General features: G+C 40.4%; 1 protein-coding gene across 2 annotated transcripts; it reads left to right on the top strand.

Annotated features, from left to right (window-relative positions):
• The first annotated feature begins 5,542 nt into the window (after positions 1 to 5,542).
• Positions 5,543 to 18,273, top strand: LOC131952275 (uncharacterized). 2 transcript variants are annotated; one of them, XM_059314874.1, is made up of 13 exons: positions 5,543 to 5,578; positions 7,700 to 7,891; positions 8,159 to 9,694; positions 9,973 to 10,172; positions 10,913 to 11,027; positions 12,458 to 12,591; positions 13,147 to 13,195; positions 13,411 to 13,525; positions 13,975 to 14,053; positions 14,593 to 14,745; positions 15,647 to 15,771; positions 16,989 to 17,140; positions 17,347 to 18,273. In XM_059314874.1, exons 2-13 carry the CDS (start codon positions 7,711 to 7,713, stop codon positions 17,586 to 17,588), a joined length of 3,081 nt encoding a protein of 1,026 aa, XP_059170857.1. In that variant the 5' UTR covers positions 5,543 to 5,578; positions 7,700 to 7,710; the 3' UTR covers positions 17,589 to 18,273. The 2 variants fall into 2 exon arrangements, with proteins under 2 accessions (XP_059170857.1, XP_059170856.1); XM_059314873.1 differs by having other exon boundaries at positions 5,553 to 5,714; positions 17,347 to 18,272.
• The last annotated feature ends 674 nt before the right edge of the window (positions 18,274 to 18,947 follow it).

The raw sequence follows: 18,947 nt of genomic DNA, 5'->3' as shown, positions 1-18,947 counted from the left end.
AGAGAGTTGAAAAGGAGTAGAAAATGTAGGAGTCTCGGGTAAGGTGGCCTCATTAGCCACCCTCTCATGATGAAGAGAGATGTGGATGGGGAGTCTTTCAGATCTCCCCAATGACTCATAAAATTTGTTAAGGGCTTGGGCACGGCCGAACTCAGAAAAGACCTTACCTGACTCTGTTGGTAGAGGAGCGTTCATTTGCTTGGCGGGCCCCGTCCCGCCGAGCCGGCACAGGGTCGAATAAAGCCGCTTCAAATCATGTAGTCCAAGCTTAGAAAGGTCCTCCCTATTACGAGTGCGCAGAATGGTCCGAAGAGTCTGGCGAAGCTCACGCCTCAGAGAGTGGTAATCTTGCAGGTTCTTAGGCATAGGTCTGCGGGTGGCCCTCTTCCTGGCTAAATTCTTTCGACGACGAAGTCGTTCCAACCGCTGGTTCCAGTCCCGACGTTTGCACAGGCCAGAGCGTGGGATGGCCTTGCGAGCAGAATACATGACATGAGAGAGAAATGAAGCGTAGGCATCGTCGATGGACCCGTGGGCAGAGTCATACGAGCCCAGTCTCTCTGCCAAGAGAGTCCTGAACAGGTCCAAATTTGCCTTGCGATACAGGAATCGGGGCTGAACAGCTGGTACACGACGAAAAGCCAAGCCAATTGTAGTAAGAATGGGTAGATGGTCCGATCCAATATCGTCCAGCACACGAGTAGTAGAGTTAAGAAACAGGCGAGGGGTCATAAGAGTCAAAACCGGACGGGATTACTCACCGGTGCCCTTCCGAAGGAAAGTCGGAGGGGTATCCGGGGATTGGGGGTGACGAAGTCCAAACTTGTCTATATATCCCTCTACCGCACGACCAACTGCATCCGATTTAGGATAACCCCACCGAAGAGAACAGGCATTAAAATCTCCGGCCAGCAGTACATTACGGCCAGTTAGGCGAGGCAAGGCTACCTTGCAACGACATGGCTGGTAGATACAGTAAATTGAAATTACGTCCCCTCCAATCTTTGTCCTAATGCCAAGTATGTCTGTTGTTGTCCGGGTACAGGGTACCACGTCAACACAAAGGGTCTCCCGGGTGAAGATAGCAATACCACGACACGGGGTATCGCAAGTACATTGTAGAAGGGTATAGCCGGGTAAGGTAAATGCACTGTCCTTCTCGAGACGAGTCTCCTGAAGTAACACCACATCCACATTCTCACTAGAAAGCAAGTTCTCCAATTCGGTCGAACGTGACCGAAGACCGAGAATATTGCACTGCAAAACTCTCAGCTCAGCCATAATAATGGTAAGTCAGACCTGTAAATAAATTACAAGACACGGTTAAAGCTCGAGTTAACCAAGTCAAGTAATAAACGGGACAACGAACACAGGCAAATAATAAAATAAGATTAAACTTACAATTTAGGGAAAGCCAAATCGTAGAAACAAACCGAACACAGAAATAAATCCAAACAAGTAGTAATAAGCACGCACATAGGCAACCAAATGACAGATCACCACGCATACACCTATATATACTGGTAAGACGGTGGAAAACCCGTGTGAAAATCAATGAGGTAGCACGTGCCGACCTATTCACGCCAAGATGGTCACACGGGAAGGCCGGCGCGCAGGCCAAGATGGTCACACGGTGTGACCGGCCAGGCATAATAGAGGTCAGCCCGTAGAGCAACAAAAGGCAAAACATGGTGTCTAGTGTCCGAACATGCGTCACAATGGACTAAGGTGGCAGCACGCCACGAGAAAACGAGGCAAAGGCAATCAAAGAAAGTCACCTACGTCATGAAAAACGGGAAAACGTCATACAATGCGAAGCGAGGAACTCAAATATCAAAACGGTCATTACAGGTAGACTGACCATCCTCAATAAGACTTCGTCGGGACAAGGAAAAAAAAAATCCGCATCTCTAGTAAAAGAATAGAAAGTTAAGACTTGCGGTCCACTCATTAGCGGCCTTATGGGAAAATGAGCAGGCTTCCTCAGCCGGCGGTATGGTACTGGGGGGCGCAAGCCCCCTGTATCAGGGGTTCACGGAACCCCCCACGGGGGGTTAATACGTGATACGCCGGACCCGTTTCAAATGACGAAGTCCTGGAGCGAGACTGTCTAATTAAAGCTCGTCCCTCCTAACTAGGAGGCAACTCTTCCACATGAACGGAAGGTTTGGTAGTAGCAGGACACAGCCCGTGCGGGTGGGAGTACTGATTGCCAATCATGGCGTCAAAACCATGAGGACGCAATCTGAGACCCCAATCAGGCCGCAAAGCTTCAACGCTTTCGTCCCTTCGCACGGGTAAACGCGGCGGTAGTAACTATGACTCTCTTAAGGTAGCCAAATGCCTCGTCATCTAATTAGTGACGCGCATGAATGAGCGCGCCACCTGTCCACCATGTCCCTCGTCGGATCTCCTACTGGCAGTCGACGAAACTTTTCGTATGACTGGGTCATCGCCCGAAACGTTGTGTGGCCAAGAGGCTCCACCGAGGCCTGAACACTCGATGCATTGGAAGAGTCCAGCGATAAATCTGGTAGCTTTGTTATGAAGCACCTCCAAGTCCTTGAATGCACGGGCTGATGCTAGTGGCAAAATGGGTGCAAAATAGTCAATGGTAAGATTTCACCAATGACAAAATAGTCAATGGTAAGATTTCACCAATGACAAAATAGTCAATGGTAAGATTTCACCAACGATAGATAAACAGGTCTAATCACACCGGCCGAAGAACCCCAACTTGTACCGGCAAGCTTCGTCAATTTGCTGTAGAAACGTCGGTCGAATGTTGAGCAGATAGACCGGACCAGGCTCCGTAAAAAGTTTCCGGTCTAAAGTCACGCCGAGAATACACGGGTGGGCTTCATAAGGAATACACTCCCCATTTAGGGTCAAATGAAGCCGAAAGTCGGACCCTTTGGTTGCAAGTGAAAAGATGGAATATGAACACTTTAGAGGGTTCATTCGCAACTGCCAGGTATGTAAGTACTCAGTGATCGAGTCTAAGTCCGCTTGAAGAGAACGTTGCAAATGCATCAGAGTAGGCCCAGTCTTGTGACACTCGAGATCATCAGCGAAGAGCACCGATTCACTGTGAATCAGTGGCGTAGGCAGGGTGCAAATCGAAAGTTTGAGGGGGGGGGGGGTGCAAATCGAAAGTTTGTCCCCGGGTAAAAATTGGAACCCCCCCCCCCCCCCCCTTGAGACGATCCTGGCTACCCCACTGCTGTGAATAATCTTGAGTAGATCGTCCACGAAATTATGAATAACACGCAGGAAAGGGAAGACCCTTGAGGCACACCCTGTTTCAAAGACAGGAAATTTGAAAATGTTCCATTGACCTTGGTCCGAATGCGTCGATTCAGCAAGAAGCACTGTAACCAAACGTACAACGCCCCGCCTAGTCCCTTCGGCTGGAGCTTGAAAAGAAGCAGGGAGGGATTAACACGGTCGTATGCCTTCTCTGCGTCGAAAAAGACGGCTGCTGTGGGTTGCTTGTGAATGAATCCCTCCCGTGCAGTCTGTAACAACCTTAAGACCAAGTCCATAGACCGCTTGCCCGCTCCAAATCCAAACTGGCGAGGGGATAGCAGACAGGCCGACACCACGTGGTAGGTCAGCCGCGCAGAAACCATTCTTTCTGCTAGCTTGCCCAAGCAACTGGATATGGAAATAGGTCTGTAGGCGGTGACATCAGATAAATCCTTCCCTCTCTTGGAGATCAGGGTAAGCCCTAAGCCACTCCTTGGGCAGCGAAGTCCGGTTGCAGAAAACCAGAAAGGCACGAAGTGCCCGAGAACCAAAATGGCGGATCATCTCGTATGAAACGCCGTCGTCCCCGGCCGCCCGATGTGAGGAAAGCTTGGATATGGCAGTCTCTAACTCGTGCAGAGTGAAAGGACTGGAGAGAGCTGCGAATCTGGCAACTTCGCCTCACCTGCTATCTGTTCAGCATGTAACAGGCGATGAATCGCCAATGTCTCGGTACGAGCACATGCAGCATAGTGCCTGTTGAGTGCTTGGGCACGTCCAAAGTCGGAATAGGAATAGACCAATCCCTTTTTGGTCTTTATGGGGGCATTCAATGTTGACACCTACAGCAGAAATAAAACGAGACATGCAGCTAAACTTAAGGCCCAAACCAACACTATAGAATTAAAATAGATAAGGAAACCAGTAAATAAATAATAGGTACTTACGATTTAAGTAATAGAAACTAAATGCGAAGTCATCAAACACATAGAAATCAGTGAAGTCCCAACCAACACAACCGCAGGAACAAAACACGATAGCTCTGTCTCAGTGGAAAGAAACGGGCTGAATAAAATAACACATCGAAAACCAACACATTAAAAGTCAAATCAAAAGTCAACCAATCAGGTAGAGCGTGTCAACCAATCAAATTAGTGTAACTCACAAATAAGTAAAAATAATAAAAGCTCTCGGAGAAAAGCGAGGAAACCGAAGTTACAGGCCAATACTGGTAAAAAAAAGTGGCTGTTCAATATGCAAAACTTGGAGTAAAGTGGTAGCATGCCACATGATGTACGGGCAAAGGTTACAAGAGAAAGTCACGTGTCATTAGAAAACGGGAAAACGTCTAAGAAAACGAAGTAGAGGTCACTGAATATCAAAGGGAGGCAATCATGAGTAGACTGGCCCACCTCAGAAAAACTTCGTCGGGACAAGGATAATAAATAAAATTCAAATCTGCATCTCTTGTAAGAGAATAAAAAAGCTAAGATTTGCGGTACATTCGAAAGCAGTCAGAGGTAATCGAATGGCTTCCCCCAGAGGCGTAGCGAGGGGGGGGGGGGCGAGGGGGGGGGAACTTATGTCCCCGGGCGCCGACCTTGGGGGGGGGGCGCCAAAATGGGTTGGAAAAACAAATTGAAAGTTTGGAGAGGGGAGGGGGGATGCAAATGGAAAATTTGACGGGGGGTGCAAATGAAAAGTTCGAGGGGGGGGGGGGTGCAAATCGAAAGTTTGTCCCCGGGCGCCGGGAAGGGTCGTAGACTCTGGCTTCCTCGGCCGGCGGTATGGTACGTCATACACATATTTATATTAAGAGAGTGATTATTTCCCCTTCTCGCTTGTCTCAATTAATTTCCAGGAATTATTATGTAAATTGCTTACAAGGATTACAAAACAAATTATATTGCGTTCATTGTTTTTTGGTTGTAGTATATATATATATATATATATATATATATATATATATATATTTTTTTCAAACATAACCCCCCCCCCCCCCCCCCCCAACCCCATAGACCCTTCTGTATATATATAAAAAGTATGAGGTGGGTGCAAATCGAAAATTTGAGGGGGGTGCAAATCGAAAGTTTGTCCCCGGATAAAAATTGGACCCCCCCCCCCTCCCCCCACCCTTGAGACGATCCTGGCTACGCCACTGCTCTGTATAGTATACGAGAAAGTAAAAACAACGGTGCATAGGATTTGTGAAACAAATAGGCTATTAATAAAATATTGGAATTTCCCGAAATATGTTTACAACGGAAGTGAAACTCTTTTTTTAGAATTGGATAAAAAAAATAGCTACTACGTTACGCCAGTTCTTTGGGTATCAATGTCAACAGCTGATTTCTAGAATATATCCAGATCTAGTTTAGATTCTAGAAGCACCACTTCATTGAACAGCTGTCTTAGCTGGCGTGTACTCAACCACCTCCCAAAATTTCATAGTGATCAGATGAATGGTGTAGTACTAGTAGTAGTGTAGTAGTAGTAGTAGTAACTGTAGTAATAGTAGCCTAAGTGCAGCCAAGTGGCTAAGCCGCTCCGCTAATGCATCCATAAAATAAAAGACAAATATTTTGGCCCTACTACTATAGTAATTAATTACTAATAATACTAGTAATACACTAATATGACTACTACCTAGTAATAGACAAACATTTTATAGAATTTAGACTTAGACTCATGGTAAAACTCCATTTTAGCATATTTTATTCGCCGCTTCGGGTTCACCTCCAGTTGAGCGTATTTTATTAATAAACACAACCAAAACACACAAAAACGTTAGGAAAACACTAGATCTACTTATTTTTTATGAATGTGATTTTTAATTAGAAAAGGTATAAAAAAACACAAAAAAGCATTAGAACTGTTCCAATTACATAGCGTGTGATCGTTAGCGGGAGAAAAATCCTTACACGGTCAAGGATTTACCGTGAGTTCACATTATCAGCATACGTCATAGCTCGGGCAATAGCTGTTTGAAATTGTGTTGGCTTCAGTTTTGGGGTTATTGTAAGTTCATAAATGTTTATTTATAGTATCATGCCTGGGAAATACTTGTAACAATACAAACTTAACCGCCTTGCAATTGTGAGTTATGTTTAAGTACTTCACCCATTGCCATTAAATTCTAACTGACACACGAACATAGCTCATTCAATATTGTAAATTTGGATTTTTCTCAAGTTTCGACAAAAGTAAATTATCAAAATCTAAAACAAAGTTAGAATCTAGTCTCTTTGTTTTTTTATTCATTTTTATTCATTTGTTAAAACAAAAATACAATACAAATAAATAAATCGTGTTTTCCTAATGTTTTGGTGTGTTTCGGTTATTATAATAAAATACGCTCAACTGGAGGTATACAAGAAGTGGAGAATAAAATACGCTAAAATGGAGTTTTACCTAGACTCATTACATTAAAATTACATGTAATTTTTAATTTTATATTATAAGATTATAAGAATGTATAGTACTATATATATATAGGTCTATAATATAGGACACAATAAGCCTAATACTAGGTACTAGGATTACGCTCCGGAGGACATACCGTGGCGAAATTTTTCTCCCTATACCAAGCTGTTGCGTGTCTGGCAATCGTGCGAGTGACGATATTCGGAAATACGCTTAATTCGCCGCTCCTGTGTGATCATTTTTCTTGTGAATGTTTTAAGTTTCAAGGATATAAATTTCACTATACTTAATACTATAGTTAGCCTATTTTTTAACGAAGTGACTACTCGGAAGAAGATTTTTCTCCCCAACATCTCCACTTAGTCGGCAAAAGATAGCTCTGCGCATGCACAGTGACCTGTGGCTAGGGTTAGGGCTAGAATTAGGGTTAGGGATAGGATTAGGGTTAGGGATAGGATTAGGGCTAGGGTTAGGGATAGGATTAGGGTTGGTGTTAGGGTTCTGCGGTTGTAAACACACGCATGCGCAGTACCATCGATAACATCGCCGCGATGGCAAGTCGTAGTTTCTCTCCATTGCGCATTCGTATCTTATTCCGGCTAGCATTGGCCATTTTTTAATATTCCTACATTTATAACATTAATTTTTGACTAGATATCACTATTATCACAATAATATAGGCCTACCTCTTTCTATTAAACTATTTAAACTATTTAAAGCCTTAACAATGAGGCAATTTTTTTTCACATTACTAACCTCAGCTGATTTTACGCATCTAAAATGATAGATTACCGTATAATTTTCTTTTCGCTGCTTCAGGTTCACCTCCCCGTTGAGCATATTTCTCAAATTTTATTAATTAAATACTTAATACAATCAAAATACACCAAAAACATTACTGTGGTACTTATTGTCTTGTTTACTACATATGTTTATGTTTTCACATAAGTTTATATTACCATTCTTGCTAGGTACTATCTCACAAAAAATTGGTAGCACTTTAAATGCATGTTTCTACATTTTCTAGGGGACGAAGAAATGTCTGACCTTTCAAACTATGAGCTAGAAATTAATCAAGCCATTGACCAGATAGTGGCCATGTTTCCTGAAGCTGATCAGGATCTGGTGGAGAGAGCAGTCACTTATGCTGCCTCTCTGTGTGGAGAGAATGCTTATGATATTCTGATTGAACAGGCAGTTACTGTATATATGGATCTGGGTAAGAAAACTGAGCCAGCTTACTGGGTCTTTGTTGGCCTACTTGACTTAGTTCCCTTTACTTCTTGTATAGTGCCTCAACCATTACCATGTAGTTTTTTAACTGGCTGTTTCCTTTCCAAGACTTCCCTGTGGTCTAGCTCTTCAAGAACACTCTGCCACGTCCATGTATTTAGATTATTTTCTTTTGTATCCAACATTCCTCCCAGTCCCTTTTAAAAAACAGTATTTTAAAATTTATCATTAACGTATACAATTTTCTTTTCAGTGGAGTATAATGAGTCAAATTCAAACAATTTACAAAGTAACTTGGCTACATTCAGTGATGTTTCTTTGGAAGAAGCTGACACAGTGGTGGATGCTGAGCCAGCCAGTGACCTGTCTCTACAGACAGACCAGGCTGACTCCATGTACGTAGCACACTCCAGCCAGGCAGAACCCCGGCTCACATTAGCAGCCATAGAACCTGATGGGCAGGAGAACAATGAGTTGGCCATGAAGACTGAACTAAGGCAGCTGAATACAAACTGTTATCAAAAAGTTTGTGCTGCCACCCAAAGCTGTCCCCTCTCTCCTCACACGTCCTCACACACTGACACTGTCAGCAAACATCCAAGTCTGAACGTGCCCTGTCACGTGTTCAATTCTAACTCATCTGATGAAGCTGCCCCTCCCAGCACATCTGCCCCTCCCAGCACATCTGCCCCTCCCAGATGCCCAGACCGTGACTTGCCTGTGTCTGCCACACCATCAGCAGACAACTTAGATTTATCCACAGAGGACTTGGTCTGTTTATTATCACAGCATCATAATGCAGGCAAGCACAGCACATGTTACATGACAGGTCAAAGTTCAAAGACTGGCTCAACTCCACTGGTTTTAAACTCATGTGTTGCTTCTTCACCCATGACATCTCCTCTGGTCAACACATCGGCCAATGGTAACTTAGCGGGAAGCACATCTTCAGATGAAGATAACGTAGATGACTTGTTTGATAACAATTTAACAAACCTGGTTGGCGATGTTGACCACACAGATAACATCCCTGATCCTGCTGGTGATAATGATGGAACTCTCTCCCTAACTTCTCGTTCATCTAGCCCAACATCAGAAACCATTGATGACAATTTGGTGGTGAAAGTTGCTTCATTACAGTCTGAGACAATTCAGGTTTCTTTATCCCACCTTCCAGTTAAATCCTCCCCACTCAGTGATAATGCATCACCTCACACAGGTAGCTCCTCCCCTCTCGCAGGTAGCTCCTCCCCTCTCGCAGGTAGCTCCTCCCCTCTCGCAGGTAGCTCCTCCCCTCTCGCAGGTAGCTCCTCCCCTCTCGCAGGTAGCTCCTCCCCTCTCGCAGGTAGCTCCTCCCCTCTCGCAGGTAGCTCCTCCCCGCACACAGATAATCTCTCCTCTACATCCCAGCCACCAACAAGCATTGAATCACCTCAAACAGACCCATCCCATCCAGCACATAACACACAACCTCCAGAGACCCAGACTTTAACTGCAACACCAGCCAACACACCCACAACTTTCAATCTTGATATGGCTGGTTATGTTAAAGCTGAACCAACTGAAACAATGGACACAAGAGAAATACTAAGTTCTTTATCAAGGGAAGTAACACTGCAGAAAAGGTCTCTTTTTCAAATAAAGAGTTTCCTCCCTGGAAATCAACACATCAAAAGTTTTATTCAAAATATAAGTAAAAGCCATTCTGACACCGCTGTTGTGAACCAAGGCTTCAACAATGTGGCCAACTCCTTCAACAACCTGCTGCTGAAGGTAGACAACCAAACAGGTAAATTTTATACTCATTTTTAGACAACCAAACAGGTACATCATATACTCGTTATTAGACATGAAGCAGGTATATCTCATTCTCATTATTTGCTAGACAACCAAACATCATATACTCGTTATTAGACATGAAGCAGGTATATCTCATTCTCATTATTTGCTAGACAACTAAACATCATATACTCGTTATGAAATTGTCTATTGATCAGTTATATTGATTACAAACCAGTTGAATAAAATCATGTGTAAAGGTGCTGTAATTGCAAGTATTTTATCCAGGAACCTCCATGTCGGGTCAGTCTAGTGGTACATGTCCAGTGGTCATGCCTGTGATGGCGCCACCTAGTGCTGCAGCCCACTTCTTTTCTAATTTCCCCACTTGGGAGAGCCAACCATCTGGGTCAGGAGTTAAAATCAAAGATGGCAAACGATCGGGTGGAAATATAGAGGCAACCACCGTAATCAAAAAGGCTAAATTTGTTAGTACTGTTTCTGTTATCTGTTAGTACTACTTCCTTTATCTGTCACATGTGCTTCTTGTATCTTTGGTAATACTTCTTTCGCTAGTTAGTGCTACTAGTATCACCTTTTGCTAGTTAGTGCCACTAGTATCATCTTTTGCTAGTAAGTACCACTAGCATCACCTTGGTAATACTTCTAGTTAGTGCTACTAGTATCACCTTTTGCTAGTTAGTGCCACTAGTATCACCTTTTGCTAGTAAGTACCACTAGCATCACCTTGGTAATACTTCTAGTTAGTGCTACTAGTATCACCATTTGCTAGTTAGTGCCATTAGTATCACCTTTTGCTAGTAAATACCCCTAGCATCACCTTGGTAATACTTCTAGTTAGTACCACTAGTATCACCTTGGTAATACTTCTAGTTAGTGCCACTAGTATCACCTTTTGCAAAGTAAGTACCACTAGCATCACCTTGGTAATACTTCTAGTTAGTACCACTAGTATCACCATGGTAATACTTCTAGTAAGTACCACTAGCATCACCATGGTAATACTTCTAGTTAGTACCACTAGTATCACCTTGGTAATACTTCTAGTTAGTACCACTAGTATCACCATGGTAATACTTCTAGTAAGTACCACTAGTATCACCTTTAGATCCACTAGCCAAGCTGTGTACTGATGAACTTTAGTTAGTACCACTAGTATCACCTTTAGATCCACTAGCCAAGCTGTGTACTGATGAACTTGTCTTAGGAGCCCAGCACATCCTACAGAAATCCAGCAGATGACATGACAGATGAGGTGTCTGATGGGGCCAGTTTGGTGGCCTTCCTGGAGCAGAGTAGAGAGTCACCGGACAGTCTGGCAGGTACTGTAGCAAGTACTGTGGTGTGTGGTGGGTACTGTGGTGTGTGGTGGGTACTGTGGTGTGGTGGGTACTGTGGTGTGTACTGTGTTGTGTGGGGGCTACTGTGTGTGTGTGGGGGGGGGTACTGTGGTGCATAGTTGGTACTGTGTTGTGGGGGCTACTGTGTGTGTGTGGGGGGGGGGGGTACTGTGGTGCATAGTTGGTACTGTGTTGTGGGGGCTACTGTGTGTGTGTGGGGGGGGGGGGGTACTGTGGTGCATAGTTGGTACTGTGTTGTGGGGGGTACTGTGGTGCATAGTTGGTACTGTGTTGTGGGGGGTACTGTGTGTGTGTGTTGTGGGGGGTACTGTGGTGCATAGTTGGTACTGTGTTGTGGGGGGTACTGTGGTGCATAGTTGGTACTGTGTTGTGGGGGGTACTGTGTGTGTGGGGGGGGGGGGGGGTACTGTGGTGCATAGTTGGTACTGTGTTGTGGGGGCTACTGTGTGTGTGTGTTGTGGGGGGTACTGTGGTGCATAGTTGGTACTGTGTTGTGGGGGGTACTGTGTGTGTGTTGTGGGGGGTACTGTGGTGCATAGTTGGTACTGTGTTGTGGGGGGTACTGTGGTGCATAGTTGGTACTGTGTTGTGGGGGGTACTGTGGTGCATAGTTGGTACTGTGTTGTGGGGGGTACTGTGGTGCATAGTTGGTACTGTGTTGTGGGGGGTACTGTGGTGCATAGTTGGTACTGTGTTGTGGGGGGTACTGTGGTGCATAGTTGGTACTGTGTTGTGGGGGGTACTGTGCTATGTGGTGGGTACTGTGATGTACGGTGGGTACTGTGTTGTGTTGTGTGGCGGGTGCTGTGTTGTGTCTTGGCCCTTTCAATTTCTCATCTTTGCATACACATTTTAACCAATATTTATTGTGAGCTATTGCAATCACTCCCAGTGATTTTATTTTGTAGATAAAAACTTAAGAACAGACTGATTAAGATAACTGCATGATTTTGACAAGATGTTTGAGACAAAACTTAAGAACAGACTGATTAAGATAACTGCATGATTTTGACAAGTTGTTTGAGACAAAACTTAAGAACAGACTGATTAAGATAACTGCATGATTTTGACAAGATGTTTGAGACAAAACTTAAGAACAGACTGATTTAGATAACTGCATGATTTTGACAAGATGTTTGAGACAAAACTTAAGAACAGACTGATTAAGATAACTGCATGATTTTGACAAGATGTTTGAGACAAAACTTAAGAACAGACTGATTAAGATAACTGCATGATTTGACAAGTTGTTTGAGACAAAACTTAAGAACAGACTGATTAAGATAACTGCATGATTTTGACAAGATGTTTGAGACAAAACTTAAGAACAGACTGATTAAGATAACTGCATAATTTTGACAAGATGTTTGAGACAAAACAATTCTCCCCAGCCATAATAGTTGAGTGTAATGTGTGTAGCACATTTCACCCTGTAACCAAGTGTGCTACGTGTACAGCTGACCATCAAGTGTGCAAGTCGTGTGTTGAGGACGAAGTTCGTGTGGTCATGTTAGACAAACAAAAGGTAGTTCCATTTGATGCAATTTTGGTTGATGCAGTTTTTATTTTTCTTAAGCCATTTGATGCAGTTTTTATTTTTTTAAAGCCATTTCATGCAAATTTTATTTTTACTTAGGCTATTTGATGCCATTTTTATTGTTCTTAGGCCATTTGATGCAATTTGACTTTTTCTTAGGCCATTTACCCAGTTCATCCATTTGATGCAATTTTTACTTAAGGCCATTTGATGCAATTTTTATCTTTACTTAGGCCATTTAACCAATTCATCCATTTGATGCACTTTTTCTTTTTCTTGGGCCTTTTACCCAGTTCTTCAATTTCATGCAAATTAATTTATTTTTTACTTAGGCCATTTACCCAAATTATTAATCTCATGCAATTTTACTCTATTCCATTTACTCAATAATTCATTTCATATAATTTTTTGTTGCTTACTTTCCCAATTAGAAAGCTTCAAACCATTTAAAAAACCCATTATTTTTGGTGATTTAACACATAGACAAATGTTTGATCAAATAAAAAAAGAATCTGCAAGATTTATGTATTCATTTTTTTTAAGCTGCATGTTTCTTGTCCAGTTCCTTTCTGCAAAGAGAGCATTGATCTTGGTGAGTAAGATCTTTGTAAAATGTATATGATCTCCAGTACAGATAAGCTATGAAATGCAGATATGAAATGTTTAAGTTTAAGATCTCATGTACAGTTATACTAGTTACAGGTGTGAAAGTTATAAGATCCTAGGCTTAAAGAATGGTTATATTGTTTTTTATCCTACTTAACTTAATGTATAATTTTAGGCCCCTAATATTGTTTGTTTCCATAGAATACTTGGAATCTGTGCTTGGTGCTTTTGTCCTTAGCCTACTGAAGAGTAGGATCCAGCAGAACGAAAACGAAGTTTCAGCGCAAGTCATTAAAAAAATGAGTGGCCTTGTTAGGTAAGAGCCTAGTCTTAACAGATAAGGCCTAGTTTTGTCAGATTAAGGCCTTGTTTATATATTATTATTAGATAAAGGCCTTATGTATTGTTAGATAACGGCCTTGTGTATTGTTAGATAAGGGCCTTGTGTATTATCAGATAAGGGCCTTGTGTATTGTTAGATAAGGGCCTTGTGTATTGTTAGATAATGTCCGTGTATTGTCAGATAAGGGCCTTGTGTATTGTTAGATAAGGGCCTTGTGTATTGTTAGATAAGGGCCTTGTGTATTGTTAGATAAGGGCCTTGTGTGTTGTTAGATAAGGGCCTTGTGTATTGTCAGATAAGGCCTTGTGTATTGTTAGATAAGGGCCTTGTGTATTGTCAGATAAGGGCCTTGTGTTTTAACTGTTGTCCCCTAGTTAAAGCCAGTTTTATTTTCTTGTATTTTATTCCTGACTGTGTTTCAGCTGTCCAAAATGTACATTCACTGCATTGCTTGATGAAGAAGAGCTTCATTTTACCTGTGAAAATAACAATTGTCATACGGTGAGTTGAGCAGCCATAATTCTATCCTTACCTCAGAACTACAGTTAAGCTGGTATAAAAATATTTGTGACATAAAATTTAGGCTGGCATAAAAATATTTTTAACATAAAATTTAAGCTTATAAACTGCTTAATACCCAAATGTTAATGACCATGAAACTTTAGAGCCCTGTTGTAATTTGTGATCATTTTTTTAAAATGACAGAATCGTCATGGGGCAGTGATATGTTTGGTCAATTTTATGAGATTTTGATTTATATGTACATTTTGTGACAGACAATTGAAATGTGTAGAAACATTTTGTGACAGAAAATTGAAATGTGTAGAAACATTTTGTGACAGACAATTGAAATGTGTAGAAACATTTTGTGACAGACAATTGAAATGTGTAGAAACATTTTGTGACAGACAATTGAAATGTGTAGAAACATTTTGTGACAGACAATTGAAATGTGTAGAAACATTTTGTGATGACAAAAATGAAACATGTAGGAAAATTTAAATGAAACATGTAGGAAAAATTAGATGTAACAATTTCAGAACATCTGCTGGTACTGCAAGTGTGACTGGACGTCCAGACAACACCACTACGCCTGTCTTCTGCTCAACTTTGCTGGCTTTGAGTGTCTGGAGGATTTCTCTAAACTACCTGCTAACTGGAAGACCAATCATTTCACTGGGAACTTAAAAATGGTTGGTTTCAAATCATTTCACTGGGAACCTAAAAATGGTTGGTTTAAAATCATTTCACTGGGAACCTAAAAATGGTTGGTTTAAAATCATTTCACTGGGAACTTAAAAATGGTTGGTTTCAAATCATTTCACTGGGAACCTAAAAATGGTTGGTTTAAAATCATTTCACTGGGAACTTAAAAATGGTTGGTTTCAAATCATTTCACTGGGAACTTAAAAATGGTTGGTTTCAAATCATTTCACTGGGAGCTTAAAAATGGTTGGTTTAATTTTAAAATCATTTCACTGGGAACTTAAAAATGGTTGGTTTAAAATCATTTCACTGGGAACTTAAAAATGGTTGGTTTAATTTTAAAATCATTTCACTGGGAACTTAAAAATGGTTGGTTTAATTTTAAAATCATTTCACTGGGAACTTAAAAATGGTTGGTTTAATTTTAAAATCATTTCACTGGGAACTTAAAAATGGTTGGTTTAAAATCATTTCACTGGGAACTTAAAAATGGTTGGTTTAAAATCATTTCACTGGGAACTTAAAAATGGTTGGTTTAAAATCATTTCACTGGGAACTTAAAAATGGTTGGTTTAAAATCATTTCACTGGGAACTTAAAAATGGTTGGCTTAAAATCATTTCACTGGGAACTTAAAAATGGTTGGTTTAAAATCATTTCACTGGGAACTTAAAAATGGTAACTCAGGGAACTGGTGGGTAACTGACTCAGGGAACTTGTGGGTACTTGACTTAACTCAGGGAACTGGTGGGTACCCGACAATCAGTTTCCTGTTTCACATGTTTTATGGTGCTTTTAACATAGCAATTATCTACTTAACTCAAAATTTTACCTTGATCACTGAGCAATGATCTACTTTAAGTTTTACCTTGATCACTGACCTACTCAGGTTGACCTTGACCCTAACAGTCTTGAGGCTCTGAGGTTAATGACCTACTTCTATAAGACCAGCAACTGCACTGTCATCAAAGTTTGGCGTGTTCAAAACAAAAAACTCTGGGAGAAATACATCTTGTAAGTTTTTTTTCACTTTCAGTTGATATCTAAATCTTAATTGTATGACTTTAAATTTGAATATATAATTACAATTATGTGGCTGAAAATTTTAACTATTACTTAATGTTGCATTTGTAATCCACAAATTTTGAGTTATAAATTTCAAGGTCTGTCCCATGCATGTTGATTCCTGCTTACAATGCCTATGATCAAGAGAAATTTATTTACATCAGGCTAACATATTACAAGTTATAGGACATAAAATATGAGTATCCCTGTCGGTATGTTGTGAGTGTAAATCACCCAGTGACAAAGAAAAATTTTTTTTACTGTAAAATAAAACAGTTACACATATATTTAACCTTCAGCAGATGCTTGCTGAAAAAGTCAAGGGACAATACTTTGATAGTTTTGGCCCTAAACAAGTGACACTTTACTAGAACTTTTTGGGTCATTAAATAAAGGACAGTAGGCATAAAATCCTAGAGCAGAATTTTGAGCAGGGGGGTAATTAATGTAGGTTATAATGAACTGGGGGGGGGGGGGGTAATTGATGTAGGGTATAATGACCTGGGGGGAGGGGGTATAGTATGCAGGTGGACTCTACCCAAATCATGATGTATTCTGTAGTCCCTTCCGTCACAATCTCAGGATTTTCGTCCTAAAAATATACCATGTATGAAAATGATGTAGTAGGTGTCCTGACATCATAAGCCCAATTTCATCTCCATAGGTCAAGAATTATTCACATTATGACATGTGTACAAAAATGTGAGATTAAAATGTCTGTAAAATCTTATTTAGTACATGCAATTCTGGAATGCTATTTACTAAGTATTAGAATGAGGCATTTTATTTGAAGAATAAACAATTCATAAGAGATCTAAAAAAATAAATTAATAATTGTTTTAAATTTTCAAATATTTTCATCAATTGAGATCTAATGCAATTTGAATGTTGAAAATGTAAAGCAATAAAAAAACTAAACTTTGTGCTTACATTGTAGAAAAGAGGTGCTGGAATACAAAGAGTGCAAAACAATATTAAAATTCGTGTTTTTACTTAGACAATGTTTTGGTCAAAACACACGTACAATAATGACACAGTGTCACAAGGGTTAGGTTAATAAATATTATTGTTAAATATTGTTATATAGTGTGATTTATTGTAACTAGCCCTGGAAATCTGAAATCATAAGAAACATTTTGTCACTGGTTGTGTTTTTCCTACCCCAGAAAGCGCAAGCACATGAAAGAGGAGCTTGGAGTTGAAAACATAAACGAAAAAGTTCTCTTTCATGGAACACATGAAAAAAATATCCAGGTCATATGTAACGATGGCTTCGATATGAGAGTCAAGACAGTTAATGGTTCAGCTTTTGGAAAAGGTAATGTTCTTATAGAAAAGGTCCCTTTTTCTTTTACCCCATGATAATGGTACAAGTAATCCCTTAATTCTGGCACAATTTACTCCTTGATTTTGGTACAAATTAACCCCCTTGATTTTGGTACAAAGTACCCCCTTGGTTGTAGTATAATTTACTCCTTGACAATGGTACACAAGTGTAAAGCTCTAGACCCTCTCCCTCCCCAGGTGTCTACTTCAGCTCTAATGCCGAGTACTCAGAGAAATATTCCATCAATGGCAAGACCATGATTGTTGCGCGTGTCTTGTGTGGGACATCTACTGTTGGTGGTCCAAATCTGACACGCCCCCCAGCCGATACAGCTGGACGGCTGTTTGACACCTGTGTTGACCAAGTCCCCAACCCATTCATCTACACAGTGTTTGACAACTCTCAATGCTACCCAGCTGCCCTCATCCAGTACAATTAGTTCTTCATTGGTCCATCTTGTGCTCAATGTTTAGATACATGGCCAGGCACAGTTTTCATCATCTTTCAAGGGTGAGGTTTTCAATGTTCAAGAAAATCCTAGGATTATATAGCAGTGTGAAAGAAATGTTCAAGAAAATCATTGAATTATATTATTTATAGCAGTGTGACAGAAATGTTGAAGATTATATCGCAGTGTGAAAGAAATGTTCAAGAAAATCCTAGCATATACAGCAGTTTGAAAGAAATATTCAGGAAAATCCTAGGATTATATAACAGAGTGAAAGAAATATTCAGGAAAATCCTAGGATTATATAGCAGTCTGATAGAAATGTTCAGAGAAATCTGCTAAGCTACAAACTACATCTGCCTCATTTTTTAACCAAATAAAAATGACATTTTTGTTTTACATAGATGAAACTTGCTTTTTATACTAAAGTATATAAGATAATTCTGTGAATTATGTAAAAACAATAGAAATAAATCTTGATTAATTAAAAAAATATTTTTCTCACAATTTGGTCTTAGTAACTTTTGACCAGTAGTGCATACTTGATACGATTTGATTTTAATTAAAGGTGTAGAATAAACAACACATTTTGAAAAGCTTTAATAAATGGTTGGGGGGTAAAAAGGCAGGCAGAAGATGGGAGGACATTATCAGTATCAGATATGTTTACAATTGGGTGAGGAATGGAGGAAAATGATCACCCTGCATGACATGGTCTTTGAAATAAAGGAACTCTACTTCATCTGCCCCATGTGCCTTGGGCACCAACAGCAATAGATGGTGATGAGTAAGGAACTGGAATTCTGCAAAGTCAACTTATCAACATGACAACAATTTTTCTGACAACTTACACGAATGAAGAAGTAATGGTTAAACTTTTAACTATGAAAGAAAAATGTGTCAGTCATTTTCTAAATAGACGCATTCAATGACCAATAGTTTAATAAACACACTGACCACAAGATAGACACCTTCATTGACCACATATAAGCTGACCACAAGATAAGAGCATCTATTTCACTTTTGTTAATGTATCATTCATCATTAACTGCTCTAGCTTGTTTTGACTGACTTATTTCCAGAAAAAGGAGCCACTTTCCTAAAAATACCTGTATTATTTTTTTATTTTCCCAAAAAAAAAAGCTCTAAAGTGCTTGCCGAGGAGCTGCACTGGTATGTGCCCACTAGTGTACTGGGAACATGTACATCTGTGCTTTGTGTACGACTACACATATCCAATTCATGCATTTACATAATCAATACACAAGTGTGTACCTAATTAGTACATAAGTTTACAAATTCAGTAACAATTAAAATATTAATTTACCATTTTATAAAATTGTAACTTAT

This window comes from Physella acuta, unplaced genomic scaffold, assembly GCF_028476545.2.
Source record: "Physella acuta isolate Inbredline_101_S28 unplaced genomic scaffold, ASM2847654v3 ptg000863l, whole genome shotgun sequence".
NCBI lineage: Eukaryota > Metazoa > Mollusca > Gastropoda > Physidae > Physella > Physella acuta.
The sequence above is the reverse complement of the archived record's forward strand: the minus strand, read 5'-3'. Positions and strand labels throughout refer to the sequence as shown.